Genomic DNA, 23141 nt, shown 5'->3' on the forward strand with positions numbered 1-23141 from the left:
TCAGTTACCGTACCTTTGGTGGAAATCTCGGCAGAATGGTATTCACATTCTCTTCCCCGTGAAATCGGTGGTGAAATTCTGAAGTGGGGTTGAGTGGGGAAATTCCTGAGGTTCACCCCATAGTATTTCCTACTTGTACATTTATATTTAAAAAGATGAGGTACCCTACCCTTAAAATGGATGCTGTGTATTCCATTAAAAATTGAAGTGGTCTTTCTGGGCGTTACCATTGAGCAGAATCTGAACTGCACTTGCCGTATCAATACTGTGGCTACCAGAGCAGCTCAAAAGCTAGGAATCCTGCGGCAAGTAACTCACCTCCTGACTCCCCAAAGCCTGTCCACAATCTACAAGGCACAAGTCAGGAGTGTGATGGAATACTCTCCACTTGACTGGATGAGTGCAGCTCCAACAACACTCAAGAAGCTTGACATCATCCAGGACAAAGCCGCCTGCGTGATTGCTACCCCTTCCACAAACAGTCAATCCCTCCACCACGGACGAACAGTGGCAGCAGTGCGTACCATCTACATGTACTGCAGGAACGCACCAAGATTCCGTAGTCAGCACCTTCCAAACCCATGACCACTAGCATCTAGAAGGACAGGGGAAGCAGATACTTGGGAACACCACCACCTCGAGGTTCCCCTCCAAGTTCCCCTCCATCCTGACTTGGAAATATATTGCTGTTCCTTCACTGTCACTGGATTAAAACCCTGGAACTCACTCCCTAACAGTACTGTGGGTGTACCTTCACCACATGGACTGCAGCGGTTCACTAAGTCAGCTTACCACCGCCTTCTCAAGGCCAACTAGGTATGGGTCTTAAATGCTGGCCTAGCCAGCGACACTCACATCCCATAAATGAATAGCAAAAAAAAGAACTATTCAAGGTTAGGCTATTCCTTTTATGCTTAAAATGAGAATTTGCAAGATGTCATCAGCATTTCTGTAAATCCTAAACAGTCAATTGATATGGGTTACAGTTCAAGTGGCTCCCAGGCACTATCTGGTTTCCTGTCCAAATGACTGTTGTGAGCTTAGACAGTGAACATTGGGACATTGTTAATTACCTGAGTATTTTTGGGATATCCGCTGGAATTTATGAAGAACTGACATGTCTCAAATCCAACCTTCCGTTCCCGCTTGCTGGCCTCCTTCCCTGAAGAAAGAAGAGCGGTTTATATCTGAATCTTTAGTCCTCACCTAGAAATTCATACAACTAGTACAGGCCTTTTATCATCCAGTTTTCCCATGGCTCCTGGGTCTCCCATCGTAACTTGAATGGAAAAAAGCTCAGCAAGAATACCTGAAAGCGCTTTGTAGCACACATCAGGGATTGGACATGGAACTCATTTGGCTTTGAAGGAACCTTCCATCCATTTGGTCAGGACACATTATTGGTGCAATTTCAATTTTTATGCTTCATAGAAGACGCAGAAACTAGTCCAAAACCTGTGTTCTAGTACATGGTAAAAACAAGTTGAGTTGAACACAATTTTCACCCCTTAGCAGGTTACATTGCGAGACCAGGAGATATCCTGAGGAAATTAATGGAGTTAATATTCCCCTTTGCTGTGTCATTATGGACCTTACAACTAGGCTCATCTCAAGTCACTTCTGCAGTAGACCGCAAACACTTTATTGAAAATACCAACTGGTTTATCCAGAGACAATTTACCTGAGATCAGGTTTTAAAATTGTTCAAGATAAAGGCTGCTTAAAATGGGACTTCCCAAGGTGCCAACTGCGCTTCTGCAAATCATAAACTGTGGACTGTAAAATGGTCTCGCAAATACTGTAGTTGGCCTCTGTCAAGTTACATTATTGTAATGTAGAATCATTGAATCCCTACAGTGCAGAAGGAGGCCATTCAGCCCATCGAGCCTGCACCGACAGCAATCCCACCCAGGCCCTAACCCCACAGATTTACCCTGCTAATCCTGACACTGAAGGGCAATTTATCATGGCCGCTCAACCTAACCCGCAGATCTTTGGAGTGTGGGAGGAAACCGGAGCATCCGGAGGAAACCCATGCCCTCTTTTTAGGTCAAACCAAATAAACAAACTCAAGACATGGGGAGAATGTGCAAACTCCACTCGGTCACCTGAGTCGGAATTGAACCTGCGGCTGTGAGGCAGCAGTGCTAACCACTGTGCTATCCATACCATGATGTGGAGACTCAAACAGACCATTGTCCGCAGCAAACTACCCAGCCTTCAGGAGAACAGTGACCACGACACCACACAACCCTGCCACAGCAACCTCTGCAAGACGTGCTGGATCATCGACACGGATGCCATCATCTCACGCGAGAACACCATCTACCAGGTACACGGTACCTACCCTTGCAACTCGGCCAACATTGTCTACCTGATACGCTGCAGGAAAGGATGTCCCGAGGCATGGTACATTGGGGAGACCATGCAGACGCTACGACAACGGATGAATGAACACCGCTCGACAATCACCAGGCAAAAAGACTGTTCTCTTCCTGTGGGGGAGCATTTCAGCAGTCACGGGCATTCAGCCTTGGATCTTCAGGTAAGCGTTCTCCAAGGCGGCCTTCACGACACACGACAGCGCAGAGTCGCTGAGCAGAAACTGATAGCCAAGTTCCGCACACATGAGGATCCTAAACCGGGATGTTGGATTTATGTCACACTATCAGTAACCCCCACAGCTTGCCTCCTGGGCTTGCAGAATGTCACTAGCTGTTCTGTCTGGAGACAATACACATCTCTTTAACCTGTGTTGAATGTTCCCTCCACCCACATTGTCTGTACCTTTAAGACCTGGCTGGCTGTAGATTCGCATTCTAATCAGTATTCTGCAACTTGATTTTGTCTGTTTGCACTGTTTGAGAGCACATTTCCACTCCATCTGACGAAGGAGCTGTGCTCCGAAAGCTTATGGTATTTGCTACCAAATAAACCTGTTGGACTTTAACCTGGTGTTGTGAGACTTCTTACTCTATCCATACCATACAGTGATAAGCTAGATGGGCTGGAAAGCTGAAGGTAGCAAGGGACGCGATGGCCTAGTGGTATTATCACTAAACTATTAACCCAGAAACTCGGCTAATGTTCTGGGGACCCGGGTGCGAATCCCGTCACGGCAGATGGTGGAATTTGAATTCAATAAACAATATCTGGAATTAAGAATCTACTGATGACCATGAAACCATTGTCGAAAAAACCCATCTGGTTCACTAATGTCCCTTTAGGGAAGGAAGTCTGCTGTCCTTACCTGGCCTGGCCTACATGTGACTCTAGAGCCGCAGAAATGTGGTTGACTCTCAACTGCCCTCCAAGGGCAACTACATGCTGGTCAGCCAGCGATGTCAATGTCCCACGAAGGAATTAAAAATGTATTACATCATTCCACTGTGTACACGGATGTTGATAGGGTCACTTACAGCACAGGAAGAGGCCATTCGGACAATTGAGTCCATGCTGTCTCTCCATTGGGCAATCTAAATCACTCCCATTCCCACAACCCCCTAAGGTACCTAAATTCAATTAATCCCAACTACTCAAGCAGCTCCCATTTTAATCCATCTCCACAGACCTGCACATCTATTTCCTTTCAAATGCCCAGGCAATTTCCTTCTGAAATTATTGATTGTCTCTACTTCCATCACCCTGGTAGGTAGTGAATTCCAAGTCAGTATCCATTCAGTGTGTACATTGTCCCGCAAATCGCTTTAATTCTTTAAAAAAATGACCGACATTGATTCTGAATCACTAGAAACGAGAGGTGGCTAAGCTAATCAAAGTAAAAAGGGTTTGGTTTCTTTGGGAGATTTAAACAACACTTTGTTGCAAGTAAAATCCCTAAAATTCTCAATGTGGCAGCAGAGATTACAATATAATATTTTGGTGGTATCTGATCCAGTCAGAAACCACACATCATATCCATGGCTCTGTCAGAACAAGAGTACAAGTCCCACCAGTAGCGGGCAATTTCTGCTTTTGGGGCAAGGGGTGTGGAAAATATAGGTCAGAGTGGAGGAAAGGCACACAAGATTCATTTTTAAAAACGCATGCAGATATTGGTGGAGAGTCCATCATGAGCACATCATTCAGGCTCATGATTCACATCATTCAGGCTCATGATTCACATCATTCAGGCTGACCCGATGTAAAGCTTTGAAATGAACATTGCCACAAAGTGACAAGCGTTGTGTTTGTCACATGATTGGCCAGCTGGCTTTTCTGACCCTGGACAGTTAAGAAAGTGAAGTGGATTTTCACAATAACCGCAGCACAGTGGTTAGCACAGCTGCCTCACAGCTCCAGGGAGCTGGGTTCGATTCCTGGCTTAGGTCAGTCACTGTGTGGAGTTTGCACATTCTCTCCGTCTCTGCATGGGTTTCCTCCGGGTGCTCTGATTTCCTCCCACAGTCCAAAGATGTGCGGGTTAGGTTGATTGGCCACGCTAAAGTTCCTCCTTAGTGTCCCGGGATGCGTAGGTTAGGGGGATTAGCGGGGTAAATGTGGAGTTATGGAGATGGGGCCTGGGTGGAATTGTTGTCAGTGCAGACTTGATGGGCTGAATGGCCTCCTTCTGCACTGTAGGATTTCTATGATAACTTCACTGCAGTGTTAATGTAAGCCTACTTGTGACATTAATAAATAAATTTAAAACACAGTCAGTTAAGCCACCATCTTATTGAATGACGGAGCAGGCTCGAAGGTCTGAATGCCTACCCCAGCTCCTACTTCTTGTGATCCACACAGAGAATCTGTCCTTTAGTGTAAATGCACGAGTATCCGTACTGGAGGAAACAAAGATGCTTATGATGAACAGAGACAAGTGAGTCTGGAAGATGTGCAAAAAGAAAAAACCAGATGCCATTACTAGTCACTCTCAGGGGAAAAGAAACCGGATCAACGTAGGGGAGACTTGATGTGAAAATATTTACAGAATGTGGGAGTTGTATGTCTTTTAATTAATGTCATAAACTGCAATACGAAGCATCCAGTTGCTATTGATTATATTTAGTTATGCAACCACAGGAGACTACATGGTGGTGATAAACGGACCCTCCCCACAAATATCAGAAAATCACTGGTGCACTGCCGATCATTTCCTATCAAGTTCTCCGAGTGCCATCAGCCTACAGCACAAAGCTGCCCCAATCCTCGAGAGATTCCCCTGCAGTATCCACTTCCACTTTTAGTTCAGAGGAAAACAAAAGGCCTTGTGTCTTATCACACTTATCCACAGCAAACAAAAAAGCCTCTGTAGAAAAAAAAGCCTCTGTAGAAAGACTTCCACACAAAGAGCTTTCACGGGATTGGAGCCTTTCTGACTGCACTGCATATAAACAAATTAGAAGGATAAAGGCTGCTGTTGTGAGGTCTCCACCTTTAAACAAGGGAGATTAAACGTTTTCTCTGTAATAGTGGCAAGGCTCACACTGAACGGCTGCTTAGACCACCGAGGTCCCCATGCACAAGATTTGAAGAGTGGCATCGTATGATGCATGCAAGTTACTAAAGCCTCGATGAAGCAGATTTCCTGAAGAAAAAGGTCTACCCAGGGACTGGGGAATTAACTACAGTGTCAAGACAGACTTTAAGAGGTAGCACTCTCACCTATGTGAGACAGCTAAAGTCCTTCATCAGTAAGCATCTATTTGAACATACAGGGCATCAGACCCCAAACTACTCCTGTCTTCAGAATTATAAGAAGTCTCACAACACCAGGTTAAATTCCAACAGGTATATTTGGAATCACCTGATGAAAGAGCAGCGCTCTGAAAGCTCGTGATACCAGATAAACCTGTTGGACTTTAACCTGGTGTTGTGAGACTTCTTACTGTGCCCCCACCCCAGTCCAACGCCGGCATCTCCACTTCAGAACTATACATAGAGCTTTACCACATTGAAAGTGGCCCTTCAGCCCTTCATATCTGAGCCAGTCATCAAGCACCTATCCATTCTAATCCATTTTCCAGCATTTGGTCCGTAGCCCTGTATGCTACGGCATTTCAAGTGCTCATCTGTAAAAAACATTGATGAGCAAAATACCTTTGTCAATGCCAATAGAGCTAACTGGACTCTTGTCCCAGGTGAAATCAGGTATGAATGCTTGTATTTTAGCAGAGATAGTGGATATTATCCCCCCCAAGGGTATTTAAAGAGAATTTGCATTAAGGGAGATGTTGTTAGGTTGCGATTGGTTTTCAGTACTTTAGATCTGTTAGGTTTGTTTTATACTTATAATAACAACTTCGATGAATGGACAGACTGGCCGGAATTCTCCAGCTGTTCATGTCAACGGGATCTTCTGGTTCCGCCAGCGTACATCCTCGCTATAGGTTTACCAGCAGTCTGGCGTGCAATCAATCCCACTGACAGAGGCAGGAGTATAAGATCTCACCACTGGCAAACCACGCACCACCTCCCGCCACGAGAAAGACATCACGGGGAGGCCAGAGAACCCTCCCCCACCCCCCGCCCTCCCCATTGTATTGTAGCCAAATTTGCTGAGGATACAAGGATAAGTTCTAAAGTAAGTTGTGAGGAGGATACAAAGGCTGCGATTTTCCAGCCGTGCCAGGTGTGGATCGCACCAAATCCGTGAAAATTGCGCGTGGGCCTAAAGATGGGTTTTGTGCCCGGCGCCAAACAGTTTGCAATCATGCCAGTCGTTTTCTGCTGGAACCCGCCCAGAAAGGCATTTCGTTTTAAGGCACTGGCATTAAAATAGGATTGGTCCATTCGATGGCGGATTCTGCCAGCTCCTGGGATCTTCTGATCCTCGGGCACAGCGAGGCCCATTACTGGTTTCCACTCGCACAGACCAGGTGTGGTGGCCACGCTGAGGGGTTTGGATGCCATTGAAGCTGCCAGTGTGCCAGGGGCAGTGCCAAGGGGGTGGGGCATGAAGGGGAGGCTATGAAGAAGGTCAATGCAAGGAGGCTATGAAAGGGGGGGGGTGGGGGGGGGGCGGTGGAAACAAAGGGGGGGCAACGAAGGCCTGAGGCTTAAAGGGAGACACATTAGGAGGGCCTCGCTGCCCTGATGTCAGCAATGTGTTGGGGAGGGGGTGGGTAAACATGCCACCAACAAGTGGAAGATGTCCGTGAGGGGAGTCCTCCAGTGTACTGAGAGATTGGAGGTACCCTTTCAAAATGGTGCCCGATCGCTTTGCAACTGGGCTCCCTGAGGTGTTTAGGCCCCTCCCCTCCCAGAACCTCACTACTCTCCTCTAAAATGACAAGGTTTGGGAAGATTGCAATCTGATTTGTGCCGGACGGACCGGCATGAATCACACCAGATTTCGTGCCCGAAATTACATTTAGGAATTCTCCAGCTGTCCACGCCAACGGAATTCTCTGGTCCCACCAGCAGCGCACCCCCCGCCCGCGGATTTCCCTGCGGCATGGGGTGCCTTCAATGGAAAACCCATTGACAGCGGCGGGACCAGAGAATTTCACCGCCAGAATCCCACGGCGTGCCTTCCACCACCGAGAACCACACGGCTGGGAGGCTGGAGAATCTCACCCTTAGTCATCTTTGGAAAAATTCCACCCTTTAAGTTTCTGTAAAGGGATAGAGATAGATCAAGTGAATGAGCAAAAAAAAAAGGCAGATGCAGTATGATGTGGGAAAATGTGAGGTTTTCAACTTTTCAGGAAGAGTGGAAAAGCAGATTATTATTCCACATTGCTTCCCCAAACTCCTGCTCTAACTCCATCAGCAGATTGTGTGTTAAGGCAATTTGCAGAATTTCCCATTGATCATAAGATCGTAAGAAATTGGTGCAGGAGTAGGCCATTCAGCCCTTCGAACCTGCTCTGCTGTTCACTAAGATCATGACTGATTTGATTATGGCCTTAACTCCACTTTCCTCTCTGCCCCCTTGACTCCCTTGTCAATCAAAAACTCTGTCTAACTCAACCTTGAATATATTCAATGACCCAGCCTCCACTGCTCGTAGAGAGGGGCAGCAGAATGTTGCGGTACAGAGGGATCTGGGTGTCCTGGTGCGAGAATCACAAAAGCCTACCATGCAGGTACAGCAAATAGTTAGGAAGGCAAATAGAATGTTGGCCCTTATTGCAAAGGGGATGGAGTATAAAAACAGAGAGGTTTTGCTACAGCTGTTCAAGACATTGGTGAAGTTCCACCTGGAATACTCTGTACAGTTTTGAGTTCCTTAGTTAAGAGAGATAAATTTGCATTGGAAGCAATTCCGAGAAGGTTCACTGGGCTGACTCCTGAAGGAGTTGTCTTATGAGGAAAGGATGAGCAGGCTGGGTCTATACTCATTGGAGTTTAGCAGAACGAGAGGTGATGTTATTGAAAAATATAAGATTCTCAGGGGATTCGACGAGGTCGATGCTAAAAGCATGTTTCCTCTTGCGGAGGGCGGAATCTAGAACCATGGGACACAGTTTCAGAATAAGAGTTTTCTTATTTAAAATGGAGATGAGGAGGAATTTCTTCTCTTAGAGGGTCAATGTTCACAGACAGCCCTGGAGGCTGGGTCATTGAATATATTCAAGGCTGAGTTAGATAGATTTTTGATTGAAGTCGAGGGGACAGAGAGGAATGTAGAGTTAAGGCATGATCGGTCATGATTTTAGTGAACAGCAGAGCAGGTTTGAAGGGCTGAATGGCCTACTCCTGCACTTATTTCTTACGATCAGTGAGAAATTCTGTAAATTGCCTGAACAGGCAATCTGCTGATGGAGTTAGAGCAGGAATATGGGGAAGCAATGTGGAATTCCTTCCTCTGCGTATAGACTCCAGTGTGGTCTCCAAAGCACAAGCAGCACAAAACAAGACTGAAAAGGCAGTGATTTTGGAAAAGAAGGCACAGACTGTGCGTTAAGTTGGAAAAGTCTTGGAAAAAATGCAGCCTCCTTAGGGCAGCACATGGAACGTATGTTGCTGATGCTCTTGGTACAGATGTCGTGGGCCTGGAATTTCCCAATTCAGTGGGAATACCACTCGTTCAGTGGCAGTGCAGGTTTTATACACGGACCACAACAGATATTCTAGAGTCAGGCACACTTACATTTATGTGGGGTGTTCCTCACAGTATTTCCATGTCTATCTGGGTCGCAAGCCTCTGGTACTGGGAGGTAGAAACCACTGTGTTTGCTACAACGTGACATAACAAACAATGCCAGCAGAAGAAAAATAAATGTGGACACTTTCCCCATCCCCGCATCTTGCTTAGTGCAAACAAAGTGCTCAGAGATTCACGGCAGTGGTTCAGAGGTTCCCTGCCTCTCCCGCCAACAGTGGCTGTCAGAAGCACGACTGTGTGTTGCAAATGCATTAATGGCAAGAAATGCATCTGCACAAGCCTGCCCCAATACAAATGGCCGAATCTTTCAATGGGACATGCCGTTGGCGGTGGCTGAAGCATGAGAAACAACTCAACCCATTCTTGCTACGTTTCCCATTCTCGACATTCAGGGCCCGATTTTACCATCGCATCGCGCCCGAACTTGGTGAAGTCGGGGCTGAGGCCATTAACGCGATTCGCGCCTGCATCGGCACAGATGCCCACTTTATCAAGGCCCGAAAATGGCCACGATCCGAACCACACCCGAAACGGGCGCAACGACGATTTAAATGCATTTAAATTGAATTAATGGGCTGCCCACTCAATTTTACCGGCACTTCCCCCTTTACCATCGCGTTCGCCCGTCCACATTCGGCACGAGACAGACCTGCTCGGCAAAGGTCTGTTTCGGGCACTCCAGCTTAAGAGGTAAATTCACAGCTTGCAATGGCTCTCTGACTCAGGTGGAGGGGGGCAGGGAGACGGGCCAGATCATTCTCTGGTGAGGGAGGGACGAGGGACAGATATATCACTGGTGGGGGAGGTGGGCCAGATCATTCTCTAGTGAGGGGGAGGGAGGGAGGCCAGATCGCCCTCTGGTGAGGGTGGGGCAGATCATTCTCTGGTGAGGGGGAGGGAGGGAGGCCAGATCGCCCTTTGTTTGGGGGAGGGGGGAGGAGGGAGGCCTGATTGTTCTCTGGGGAGGGGGGGCCGGCAGAGAGGCCAGATCGCTCTCTGGTTTGGGGGGGGGGGGGGGGAGCAGATCATTCTCTGGTGGTGCGGGGAGACCCGATCATTCTCTGGGGTGGAGAGGCCCCTCATTCTCTAGTGGGGGTGGGTGGGGAGGGGGCCTGCTGCCACTCTCCGAGCAAATCAGTGGGGGGGGCGGGAAAGGGGGCAGAGGGTCGCAATCAGTCTGAGTAGTGGGGTGGTGGGTGGATAAGGGGGACAGTTATGTTGTGGGGGTGAGGTGATGTCTGCAGGGATCACCCCCCCCCCAGGCCGCTTTATCCGCTTTTTGCGGCCCGGGAGCGATGTGACAGGGGCGCATTTTTCAAATTTTTTCTCACTGCACGTGCGCAGTTCAGAGCTCCGATCGGAGCGGCAGCGTTCCGGGCCGCAATAATCCCCGCCCACAGCGCGATTCAGACCCGCGATTTTCTTTTCAGGCTAAGTGCGTAAGGGGGCGCCGGAGAGCAGATTTCCAAGTCGGATCGGAATTGCGCCCAGATTCAGCACTTAGAATCAAAATGGCAAAAATCGGGCCCTCTGAAACTGACCCAGATTTGTTTTGCAAATTCTGACCCCCAAAAACAAAACCATTTGCAGGCCCGTTCCGAAATGCTGGAAATCTTCTACCAAAGGGAATCATGAAGCTGCAGTAATTTCAATAAAACGTAATAATTATATATAAATCATACAAATGAATTGACTTTTTAAAAATAAAGTGAATTGAACAGTAAATCGAGGAATGTTCACAATGTATTAAAGGCACAAGTATCTAGATCTACCTTTCCACAAATATATGTGGCCATTAGCCCCGTTGTCGAGAATATAACACTCTTTGGTTGAAAGTGTAGCCATTCGAAATGGATTTTCCGAAGCCACCTCTGTTAAAGACAGCTCTCCACTGGCGTCAGAAATCTGAAAGAAATGACAGTGATTTTTGTCAGCCAGGTGTGTTGTTTTTCTGTGTAGTATTTTATTGAAACATTTCTGCTGGTCAGGAAAACTGCAGCATTAACTAAATCTTTGTGAATGAAATCATACATTATCAAAGGCTGTCTTTTAAAAAAGTGAATGGTTAGTTACCATGTAGAGTTTGGCTTTTTGCTTGTTGGCAGTATCTGCTATAACATCTTCAACAGCTGCGTCAGGAATCGATGGTTTGGGACCCAGTAACTACCATTTTATGTAAAAAAAAAGAGGAAAGTTTAATTTTGCAGAATCCCTCCAGTCTTTTTCTTTCTGCAAAAATAGACATTATTCATAAAATATCTGAAAGAACATTACAAAGCATTACAAAATGGTCATTACAGAGAGTGCAATGATATTCAGATTTTCTACACAGATTAAGTTGCTCTCTGAGGTGACACATGTAATGTCCACTGTATCCATTCAATGTGAGTCATATGGTCTGAGGGATTCAATACAAACCCTCGTGCATTGTGGCTCTAAGGTCTTAGGCAGCAACCTTCCCCATTGGCGCCTCTGCGGCAGTTGCCCCAAGCTATAGTGTGTCCCTCAGCACATAGTCCTGCACGTTGGAATGTGCCAGTTTGCAACACTTGGTTGGGGGCAACTCCTTACACTGGAAGATCAACAAGTTTTGGATGGACCAAAGAGCATTTTTCACTGAGTTGATGGTCCTCCAGCAGCAGCTGATGTTTGTCTCGGTGTGCGTCCCTGGGAGCAGCCCGTAGAGCACAGAGTCCTGCGGCACGGAGCTGCTTGGGATGAACCTCGTCAGAAACCACCTCATCTCCCTCCAGACCTTCTTTGCAAAGGCGCATTCCACAAGGAGGTGGACAATGGTCTCTTCCCCACCACAGTCACCTCGAGAGCAATGTTCAGATGGGGGTGAGACTCCGATCATGTAGGAAGGATCTGACGGGGAGGACCTTTCTCACCACCAGCCAAGCTTGGTCTTGGTGCTTGTTTGAAAGTTCTGGCAATGAGACATTCTAACAATTGATTTTGACAGTCTGTGTGGGGAACATTCTGACAGGATCCACCATTTTTGTCAGTAGGGACTCTAGGACAGAACATGCAGATCAGGCCTGATGTACTTGTGGTCAAAGCTGTTTTCCATGAGGGACAGGTGGTACGGCACGGTCCAACTACTTGGAACCGTTCATGCAGCAACGTGGCCAGACTCATCCTTCGCTACACTGGGGACAGGTAGAACCTCAGCACATAGCGACACTTGGTGTTTGCACACCAAGGATCTACACACAGCTTGATGCAGCCACATACAAAGGTGGCCATCAGGATGAGGGCGATGTCGGGCACGTTTTTTTCTCCCTTTATCTGGAGGTTTTCACATCAGGTTCCCTTCAAACATGGTCCATTTTTGATCTCAGATAAAGTGGAAGATGGCTCAGGTGATTGACACAGCGCAGGAGTGAGGAATGGGTCAGACCTGCGCCAAGTACAGCAACACCGAGAGTGCATCACACCTGATGACCAGGTTCTTAGCCACGATGGAGGGGGAGCAAGGCTCCCACATACCCAGGTTTTTTTTTTGGACCATCACTATTTATTGCTTTCAGTTTCTAACGAATGCCCTGGTCCCTCCGAACCATATCCCCAGCATCTTCAATCTGACCTGACAGTGAAGGGGACAAGGACATATGATAGCTTAGCCCAGTTCCCAAAGAACATGGACTTACTCTTGCCACAATTTACCTTGGCACCCGAGGCCAGCTCAAACTGGTTGCAGCGGTTGATCAGCTGTGGACTGAAGCAGAAGACGGTGTCATCGTCCATGTACAGGGAGGCCAGAGTGCCTCCGCTGCCTGGTATTGTCACTCCTCTTATGCCCGAATCCTTCCTAATGGACTCAGCAAAGGGTTCTATACAACACACGAGCAGGACTGGAGAGAGGGTAGTCCTGCCCAATTCCAGATTTAACTGGAAAGCTTCCGTATTCCCATGCATTGATTGAAATTGTGCTATTCATGTTTGTGTGGATCCAATTGCAGATTTCCTCCTCAAACCCCATTGGAGTGTGCATCCATTGTGCAAATGTGCGATACTCTGTCAAAGGCCTTCTCCTTTTTACACTCAACTCCCACATACTCACATCAATAATTTCTTTGGGCTCACTTCCTGCATCCACCACCTCTACCTTGGCACGGCCCATCCGCTCACCATTACGGATACTGTTAGCAAGCTGACAGCACTTCGTTCGCTCGTACACGTTGCTCTTTGTTCCATTCCACTGATAGATCACCTGCAATTGCAATGTTTGACTGTAATTTCATATCCCATAAGAGTGCATTTGAGCCTAAACATTGAGCTAATTGAGTGCATGCTAATCTAATTATAACTCAGCATCTGTGAATTCTATTCAGTTTTTAAGTTTAATTATTAGTGTCACAAATAGGCTTACATTAACACTGCAACGAAGTTACTGTGAAAATCCCCTAGTCGCCACACTCTGGCGCCTTTTCGGATACACTGAGGGAGAATTTAGCACGGCCAATGCACCTAACTAACACGTCTTTTGGATTGTGGGAGTACCCGGAGGAAACCCACACAGACACGGGGAGAACGTGCAGACTCCGCACAGACAGTGACCCAAGCAGAGAATCGAATCCAGGTCCCCAGTGAGGCAGCGGTGCCGCCCATTAACTAATTAATTATTAATGTTTGCAAATTGTCTTTTGATCAATAGCGTAAACTTTAAAAAGTACCGTAATACAGCGTTGCTTCCCCAGCCCCTACCCAGAGTCTGTTCCTTTCCAATGTCTTCATTCTCCACCCATTTTTTTTTTTCCACTCTCCCCCGTTCTCACTGCTTTAGACCAAGGTGATTAAATTGTTTAAAGGTGCACTGCTGGAGCTGGGAGAAGGTGGGGAGGTTGTCCAGGGTGGTTTCTACTTACAGTTTTGCACAGCAGGATGAGGAATGGATTAGTGAGGAAGCATAAATAATCTGGAGATTTTGCTCGATCGAAGATTCAAAGGATATTCAGCCATAACATTCCTTCAGTAAAGTTTATTTATTAGTCACAAGTAGTCTTACATTAACACTGCAATGAAGTTACTGTGGAAATCCCCTAGTCGCCACAGTCCGGCGTCTGTTCGGGTACACTGCGGGAGAATTTAGCACAGCCAATTCACCTAACCTGTACATCTTTCAGACTGTGGGAGGAAACCGGAGCACCCGGAGGAAACCCACGCAGACACGGGGAGAACGTGCAGACTCCGCACAGACAGTGACCCAAGCCGGGAATCGAACCCGGATCCCTGGCGCTGTGAGGCAGCAGTGCTAACCACTGTGTCAGTGAAGTAGAATCAATGATAGGGTGGGTTGTATGTGGTCTGTGAGCTCAATGACACTCTGCTGAGTTCAATAAGCTCATCAGGTGAGTCCTCCTGATAAAGGAGCAGTGCTCCAAAGGCTCACGATTCTAAATAAACCTGTAGGACTTTAACCTGGTGTTGTGAAACTTCTTACTGTCTTTAAAGGCAGGCCATTGTTCTGTCACAGTTTAGCCTGTCAATCCTTACTTAACTGAGCTAGGTCTGTTCACACCCCTTTGAAATTCACTCTCCTCCAATTCAGTAATTTTACTCTGGATTGCTTCCTCGCCTTTGGCAAAGCCAAGATAAACCTTTACGATACAATGATCACAATTCCCGACATTCCCCGACTGACACTTGATCCAGTTCATTCCACTGGATTCAGGAGAGGAAAATAGAGGAAAGAACTCCAGGGAATCAGGGGGCAGGTTGACTGGCACTGGCACTGCTCAGTGATGTCACTGAGCTGGACCGTCCCTGCCAACATCACTGGGGTTGATAGCACGATGACCAAGGTAAGGTGGCAAGGGGCGGGGGGGGGGGGGGGGGGGGGGGGGCAGATACTGAAAGGAACAAGGATCAAAGCGCAGCCAAGCTCGCCGCCTTTTCTCTGAAATGTTAACATGTTGCACTCACAGCTCCTACGTCAATGAGGAAGCAGTCTCCAGTGTTAAAGCTGGACCACTCAAAAGGCACTTCACTGGCTCTCACATTCCGCTTGCCCTTAACATGCAACAGCCTCTTTACATTGACGTCATTGGTGACTACATGAGCAAATCCAGACGCTACACCGCCTTCCTGTAAAAAAAAACCCAAAATGAAACGCTGCAGAATGTTATGAAGGTAACAACAAAGCGAGTTGTCTCCAAAAAAAGACGAAAATAGTTCATCAAATCCCACAGGTCCTTCGAACCATATTGTTGCAGATTTCCAACATTTAATCTAAGTTACAAAGTATACTTGATGTGGAGATGCCGGCGTTGGACTGGGGTGAGCACGGTAAGAAGTCTCACAACACCAGGTTAAAGTCCAACAGGTTTATCTGAAATCACGAGCTTTCGGGGAACGCTGCTCCTTCATCAGGTAATTATTTGGAATCACTCACCGGATGAAGGAGCAGCACTCTGAAAGCTCGTGATTCCAAATAAACCTGTTGGACTTTAACCTGGTGTTGTGAGACTTCTCGCAAAGTAACCTCTCCAGTTGGGAAATCTATTGATCAGAAACACCAGTTATCCGGACCAAGGACTCGCCACATGATTGATGCAGTTGGGTCATAGATTTTTTACAGCACAGAAAGAGGCCCTTCAGCCCATCGTGTCTGCGCCAGCCATCAAATAGCTGTCCACTCTCATCCCATTTTCCAGCACTTGGTCCGTAGCCCTGTCCATAGCATTTTGGAAGTGAAACATAGAAGACAGTATTTGGATAAATAACAAAAAAAAAGAACTGCTTTATAATGTTTTATCCCTGCTACATGTTTCTGGTAAATATTTATGTGGTTCACATACTTGTGGTCAGGCATTCCAATGTCACTCTGTAATCCTGAAAATTTCAGAATGACTTGGTACTAAAGCATTCCAGATTGGAGCGTTCACAGTGTAATACAGGTAGAAACATCAAATAATGCACAAAAATTAGTCCAAAGTTCCTCTGTGTATTACAGACTACAGTCTGGGGCCTGTGTTATATTCCAATCCAGATGGATGATGACAAGGATCCAGAGTGAAAGAAGGATGGTCAGTTTTACGACAATTTCGATGAGTCCTAAATTTACAGCATAAAAAGAAGCCACTTATAAAGGTCGAGCAAATGGGGCAATCCCACATTAAAAACACCCATCAGGCTGACTGGTGTGGAACACAGAGATATTACAGAGATGTAAAGAGTGTTTTATCCTCAAAGTAACTCGTGCTTTTCCATTCCCTGAATGCTTGACAACAAGACCTGATACGAACAGGGAAAAATGGGTAATTATCCGATATAGTCATCCCTCATTGTATGAGGATAAAACTCAGCAGTGAAAAATCCATATGCATTAGGTTTTACAAATTATAATCACCAAAGGAATGCAGGAGAAGTCATATGGACGCAAACTCTGTTTCTCTTTCCACAGATGCTGCGTTTTTGTATTTTAGTTTGGAGTAGGCATGGATAACTCTTCCGGCCCTTGGCCATCCCAATCTAATCAGGGACACAACTGAACATTCCCATTGCAAATAGCTCAGCCCACAAAGCTTTAATTTATAGACGTTATCCCACATTGTGAAAGAAATCGCCCGAGTGTCCTGCCTCTTTGCTCTTCTGTCAGTTCCCCTATCATTAGTGTTGGGTGCTGTACAGTACAAACAACAGTACTGGTATCTTTATCAGATTTAATTCTCACCAGTAGAGTGTCTTTTATATAAAGAACATCTTATAATTTTGGTTGTGGCTTTTGCACTTCCTGTGCATGACTAGAAAGATAGCCAATTATACCATGCAATCTGTCAGCTCCATTAGGAATTCCCTTAGGATCCAAAAGATTCTCTCAATCCATTAAACTCAAATTGTCATGAATTATTTAAACATTCAGAGAGCCCAGTGGAAAGAAAAATCAATACTTCTTCTAGTAAAACTTCATGTGCCCTACATTTAAAGTATTAAAGACAGAATATAACTGAAACAAGAGACACAAATAAAAACAGAAAATGCTGGAAAGACTCAGCGGGTCTGGCGAGAGAAACAGAGCCAGAAACCTCCGACCTCGCCCGCAGCTGGGATTCTCCGGTGCCGCTGCAGTGAATGGAGTTTTGGCTGAGTACCTAATCCTCCAGTCTCACTGGTAGCGGGGGCAGGGCGAACGAGATCGGAGAATCCCGCCCAATGTTTGGAGTCCATATGACTCTTCTTCGGAGCTGGATATTTACTTACACTAATAGTAGGGAAGGTATTTTCAGATTTCAGGTGTCGAGGTGGTTCTTAACTGGGCCCCTACATGGACAGAAATTGCCAATCCTCTCAAAGGGCTATGAAGAAAAGTCTGTCGATCAATAGTATGAGACCACCATGTGTGTCCCACACACTTGTCCCCTGAAACTTTCTTGTGGCTGACATGTTTTGTGTAATCATGGTAGGTCCACTTGCCCTGCTCATTTCATTCCATCTCAGGAAGGGGAGAAAGCAAAAGAAGATCAGAGGATCTGGACAAGGGTGTGGTGCTGCCCAAGGATTCCCAGTTAAGGAGGGCTGCCTCGTCACCAAGTGGAAGTGGAAGGCCATTCAGCTTCATTCATACAGCCTCAAAGTCGCAGAATCCAATCATTTAAGAAATGATTCAAGTTTTCACCTCTCCTAGCAACCCATAAGCTTCAAAATCAGCCCTACATTGTTCCATTAGTATTTTATTAGTGTCATAAATAGGCTTAACACTGCAATGAAGTTACTGTGAAAATCCCCTATTTGCCACACTCCAGCGCCTGTTTGGGTACACTGAGGCGGAATTTAGCACGGCTAATGCATCTAACCAGCATGTCTTTCGGACTGTGGGTGGAAACTGGAGCACCCAGAGGAAACCCATGGAGACATGGGGGGAATGTGCAAACTCCACACAGTCAGTGACGCAAGCCAGGAATCGAACCCGGGTCCCTGGTGCTGGTGAGGCAGCAATGCTAACCACTGTGCCACCGTTTGAATAAGGTCCATCTATCCCGCTCTCTCTATTTATTTAAATATAGTTTTCCAGGTCTACCTGTTCAGTCCTGCTTATTAAAAATGTCCTACCAAAGATATCAAAGTTAAATTGTCTCAATTGTCTGGTAACTCAATTTTCTTAATGCTACAGAACAGCTTCTCCGCTTTTCTCTCTCCCCAAGGCTGGAGTGCTGGTGGCCAGAACTGGACAGGGTACTCAAGGTGTGTGATCTCACCACAGCAACATATGGTGCAAACATCCCCACGGTTTTCTTTGTTCTGGTTGCAATACCTGATTTGGTGTGATGACTGCTGCTCCCCTTAGCTTGGGCTTGTTCATTGTTCAGCCTATTAAAGTGACAAGATTCCTTTCAACTTCACCCATTGATATTTCAGCACCACTCTTGTTTCGGCACTTAGAAACCATAGAAAATTACAGCTCAGAAACAGGCCTTATGGCCCTTCTTGTCTGTGCCGAACCATTTTTTGCCTAGTCCCACTGACCTGCACTTGGACCATATCCCTCCACACCCCTCTCATCCATGAACCCGTCCAAGTTTTTCTTAAATGTTAAAAGTGACCCCGCATTTACCACTTACTACCCACTTTCATCCGAAATGCAGTACCTTATACTTCTGCATATTAAATTTAATCTGCTATTGTTCTGCCCACTTGCACATTCAGTAGAACCCACACTGCGCTCTCTGTTTCAATTGTCTCAGTTGGAAGGGATTGAGCAGCGATGGAGTAAAAGACTGGAAGAGGTGGAAGAATTAATGGAGGGAGAATTCCAAACCAAATACATTTAAATAACCACTTGAGAAAGGTGACTTTTCACTTATTTATTTTAATCCCAGACAGGGGGAGAGGGAAATGCGTAGCAAATCAGCAAGCAACTCTCCTTTCTATTCATTCATCCAAGGTGAGCAGTTATTGCCCATGAACTGGGTGGCTTGCTCAGACATTTCAGAGGATATTTAAGAGTCAACCTCATTGCTGTGGATCAGGTAAGAATGGCAGGTGTCCTACCCTAAAGGACATCAGTGATCCAAATGTTTTTTTAAAAATAATGACAGTTAATAGTCATCATTAGACTTTTATTGAAAGCAAATTCCACCATCTGCCAAGGTGGGATTCAAAGCCTGGTCCTCAGAGCCTTACCCCTGGGTCTCTGGGTTACTGAAAGTTTAAAGTTTATTTATTAGTGTCACAAGTTGGCTTACATTAACACTGCAATGAAGTTACTCTGAAAATCTCCGAGTCGCCACACTCCGGCGCCTGTTCGAGTACACTGAGGGAGAATTTAGCATGGCCAATGCACCTAACCAGCACGTCTTTCGGACTGTGGGAGGAAACCGGAGCACCCGGAGGAAACCCATGCAGACACAGGGAGAACGTGCAGATTCCGCACAGACAGTGGCCCCCAAACCAGGAATTGAACCCGGGTCCCTGGCACTGTGAGGCAGCAGTGCTAACTACTGTGCCACCATGACAATATCGCTATGACACTACCTCCACATGTTCAAAGCCAGTAAGGCACATTTACTGCTGAAATGTAAATGCTTATTAACAAGATTGAATTTAGTATGGACCAGAATTTTTTTTTTTTAAATCCACATGAATGAAGCTAGGATAGTAATTGGAGAATACGCAATCCCTTTTAGACAAAACAAAATTGTTTGTTTACACCAGTCAATCAATAAACAGATAAACGGTGCCTCCAGCATTCTCTGACAGTTCACTCAAGCGTAGCATGAATATGCAAAGATTAGATAGCTCAGAGTCTTGTTATTTGTGATTTGAAAGATTTCAAGCTCCTCAGAAGATGCCGTATATTGTCTCCATTACCTTGTACACAAGTCCACTTTTAAAGTAGCCCACGAACTTGCTCGACTCATTGCCTTGTAGTTCCCTGTTCTGCACAGCCTTGCCACCAAGGCTATCATCCAATTGGACACACAAAAAGGCACCAGATCCAGATTCATCTTGAGAGCACTGATTTCCTGGAAGAAAACATTTTTTAAAAATATCAAATATCAAACCTAAAATATTTTTTTTTAAACCCCAAACATTTTAATCAGTATTCATAGAATCCCTACAGTGCAGAAGGAGGCCATTCGGCCCATCGAGCCTGCACCAACAACAATCCCATCCAGGCCCTATCCCCGTCACCCATGTATTTACCCTGCTAATCCCCCTGACACGAAGGGGCAATTTAGCATGGCCAATTTAACCTATCCCGCACATCTTCAGACTGTGGGAGGAAACCGGAGCACCCGGAGGAAACCCACGCAGACACGAGGACAAAGTGCAGACTCCGCACAGTCAACCGGGGCTGGAATTGAACCCGGGTCCCTGGCGCTGACGAGACAGCAGTGCTAACCGCTGTGCCACCGTGCTACCCACTAGGTGGTATTGCACTAGCAGCAGCCTGAAAATTCACATGAATGTAGACGTACCTAGCCACATGTGGGCACTGTATGCAAATTGTGCAGCTGTGTGTAGTACAATGTAGACATCACCCATGTAAAAATTCCCGTGCAGGTTTTCAGGAACTAGAACTGGGTTCATCTTTTCAATCCTCCAGATGGTGAGGCCAGGTTTTTTGCCAACATTTTCAAATGCCTTGTGAAAAGCCATTATCTGTGGAGAGGGATTAAATATCAGACTACGGATAACTGAAAAGTGAAACAGCGATAAGCAGAGCCAACAAATAGAATGCTGAGATGCAGAGATTTTTTAGCCAGCGGACAGTGGTAGTTTCAAAGGGAAGTCAATAATTTTAACGGCATGGGACAGACTAACCACTCACCAAGTATCTGCATAGCAAAATAACTTTCCATATTCTCCAAGTTACAATGGACGCTATAGTTAAGAAAGCCCACCAACACCTCTACTTTCTCAGAAGACTAAGGAAATTTAGCATGTCCGCTATGACTCTCACCAACTTTTACAGATGCACCATAGAAAGCATCCATTCTGGATGTATCACAGCTTGGTATGCCTCCTGCTCTGCCCAAGACCGCAAGAAACTACAAAGTGTCATGAACCCCAGTCCATCATGCAAACCAGCCTCCCATCCATAGACTTTGTCTACACTTCCTGCTGCCTCAGAAACACAGCCAGCATAATCAAGGAGCCCACACACCCCGGACATTCTCTCTTCCACCTTCTTCTGTCAGGAAAAAGATACAAAAGTCTGAGGTCATGTTCCAACTGACTCAAGAAGAGCTTCTTCCCTGCTGACATCAGACTTTTGAATGGACTTCCCTCATATTAAGTTGATCTTTCTCTACACCTTAGCTATGACTGTAACACTACATTCTGCACCCACTCCTTTCCTTCTCTATGAACAGTATGCTTTGTCTGTATAGCGTGCAAGAAACAATATTTGTCACTGCATACTAATACACGTGACAATAATAAGTCAAATCAAACGGAGGGAATATCAAGTGCAGCACAGGCATTTAGTAAAAGCTAGCAACTTGCCCACAGGAAGGAACTAACAAAGAACAGACCTCGGTAGTAAAAATCTGAAATGTCTAACAAAAATTAGAACCTATTCCAGAAAAAAAAATTGGTTTTTAAGATGTGTAAACATACCTAGCTTTAACAAAACAGTATCAAAATACTGATCTGGCAAACAATGACTATACCTGTAATATTATTTAAACAGAGCACACACTTTGCATTCCTACCCCATTTAACTGTCCCACTCAATATCATACTGAAAAGTTTACAATTCTGGTTGGATGTCTCGATTCAGTTCACTAATGCCTGAAAGTGAAGGACTGAGCACAAACTGTCCAATAAATATTGTAATGCAGTACCACATTGGCACCAACCTGATTCAAAGCTGATCATATAAATGGTTTCCTGCCAGGACACAACTAAGGCTAATTCCCAAGGCGTCACTGCAAAGCTTATCCATTATCAGATATGGAACCACTTAAAGGGTGGGATCTGAATGTCCTCAGAAACTTGCTTAAAAGTCAACTCTCTAAATACTTCAACCTGTGCTTATTCCTTGTGGTGGTGAGTTTCTCAAGAGCATTAAGTGCAGGATATTTTTAAAAACGCAATAAAACTCTATAAGGCACTTTGGCATAGAATTATAGAATAGAATTATAGAATCCCTCCAGTGCAGAAAGAGGCCATTTGGCCCATCAAGCCTGCACCGACAACAATCCCACCCAGGCCCTATTCCTGTCACCCCACGTATCTATCCTGCTAATCCCCCTGACTATAAGGGGCAATTTAGCACAGGCAATTAACCTACCAATCAACCTAACCTGCACATCTTTGGACTGTTCAAGAATGGCAATATCTAAGACTTCTTACACGTTATGTTCCCCACAATTATTTTAAATTGACTTTGGAAATATGTCACAGACAAAATTTGAAAAATTTACTCCTCCCGATCAGTTTATCAACATTTAGCATAAGCATCTGGGAAAAAAAGTCTGTTTTGCTGTAAAATATGTGATATGCAGACACAAGGAAATAAATTGTTTAACTTGGCTAATGATTCAGGTCCCAGGACACTCAGCAGACGCGACTGTAGGACATGGTAAATCACCTGACAGAACTTTGTGGGAGCACAACTGAATCCAGTCTGCATGTCTCTGTCCACCCAGAAACCTCGATCATGTAATTTAACATGTTAACTATCCAGCGAGGGCAAACTTCAGATACACAGTGTTCCTCTCAGTTAAAACACATTTTTAGGAAGAAGCAATGGAATTTTTGCAGCTGCTGAATATATATATATTTTAAGAAGTACTTCATGGTCATACACTTTAGATCAAAGAAAAATCTTTCAGCAAATTCACTGATACGCAAATAAGATTTTGAAAGTGATATCATTTGCACAGTAGCATCTGGCAATAGCACTGACGACTTGTGCTCCAGAACTTGCCACACCACTAGCCAAGCTGTCCCAGTACAGTTAAAACACCGGCATCTACCCAGCAATGTGGAAAATGCTCAGGTATGTCCTGTACACAAAAATCAGGACAAATCCAACCTAGCCAATTATCACCCCTTCAGTCTGCTCCTGATCATCAGTAAGGTGATGGAAAAAGTCATCAACAGCACTATCAAGCAGCACTTGCTTAGCAATAAC

At 45.6% G+C, this 23141-nt stretch overlaps 1 protein-coding gene across 2 annotated transcripts in view; it reads right to left on the minus strand.

Moving 5' to 3' along the window:
* Window positions 1-23141, minus strand: part of scinlb (scinderin like b) — a 40195-nt gene that overhangs the window by 11805 nt on the left and 5249 nt on the right. For both annotated transcript variants that reach the window (XM_078218859.1, XM_078218860.1), the window contains exons 2-8: window positions 20476-20659; window positions 19865-20019; window positions 14981-15142; window positions 13119-13268; window positions 11126-11215; window positions 10825-10957; window positions 1074-1162 (exon numbers count right to left, since the gene is read on the minus strand). In XM_078218859.1, the coding sequence (XP_078074985.1) occupies window positions 1074-1162; window positions 10825-10957; window positions 11126-11215; window positions 13119-13268; window positions 14981-15142; window positions 19865-20019; window positions 20476-20656 (960 nt within the window). In that variant the 5' untranslated portion in view covers window positions 20657-20659. The remainder of the gene's footprint in view (window positions 1-1073; window positions 1163-10824; window positions 10958-11125; window positions 11216-13118; window positions 13269-14980; window positions 15143-19864; window positions 20020-20475; window positions 20660-23141) is intronic.

The sequence above is a fragment of the Mustelus asterias genome, chromosome 8, assembly GCF_964213995.1.
Source record: "Mustelus asterias chromosome 8, sMusAst1.hap1.1, whole genome shotgun sequence".
NCBI classification, from domain to species: Eukaryota; Metazoa; Chordata; class Chondrichthyes; order Carcharhiniformes; family Triakidae; genus Mustelus; species Mustelus asterias.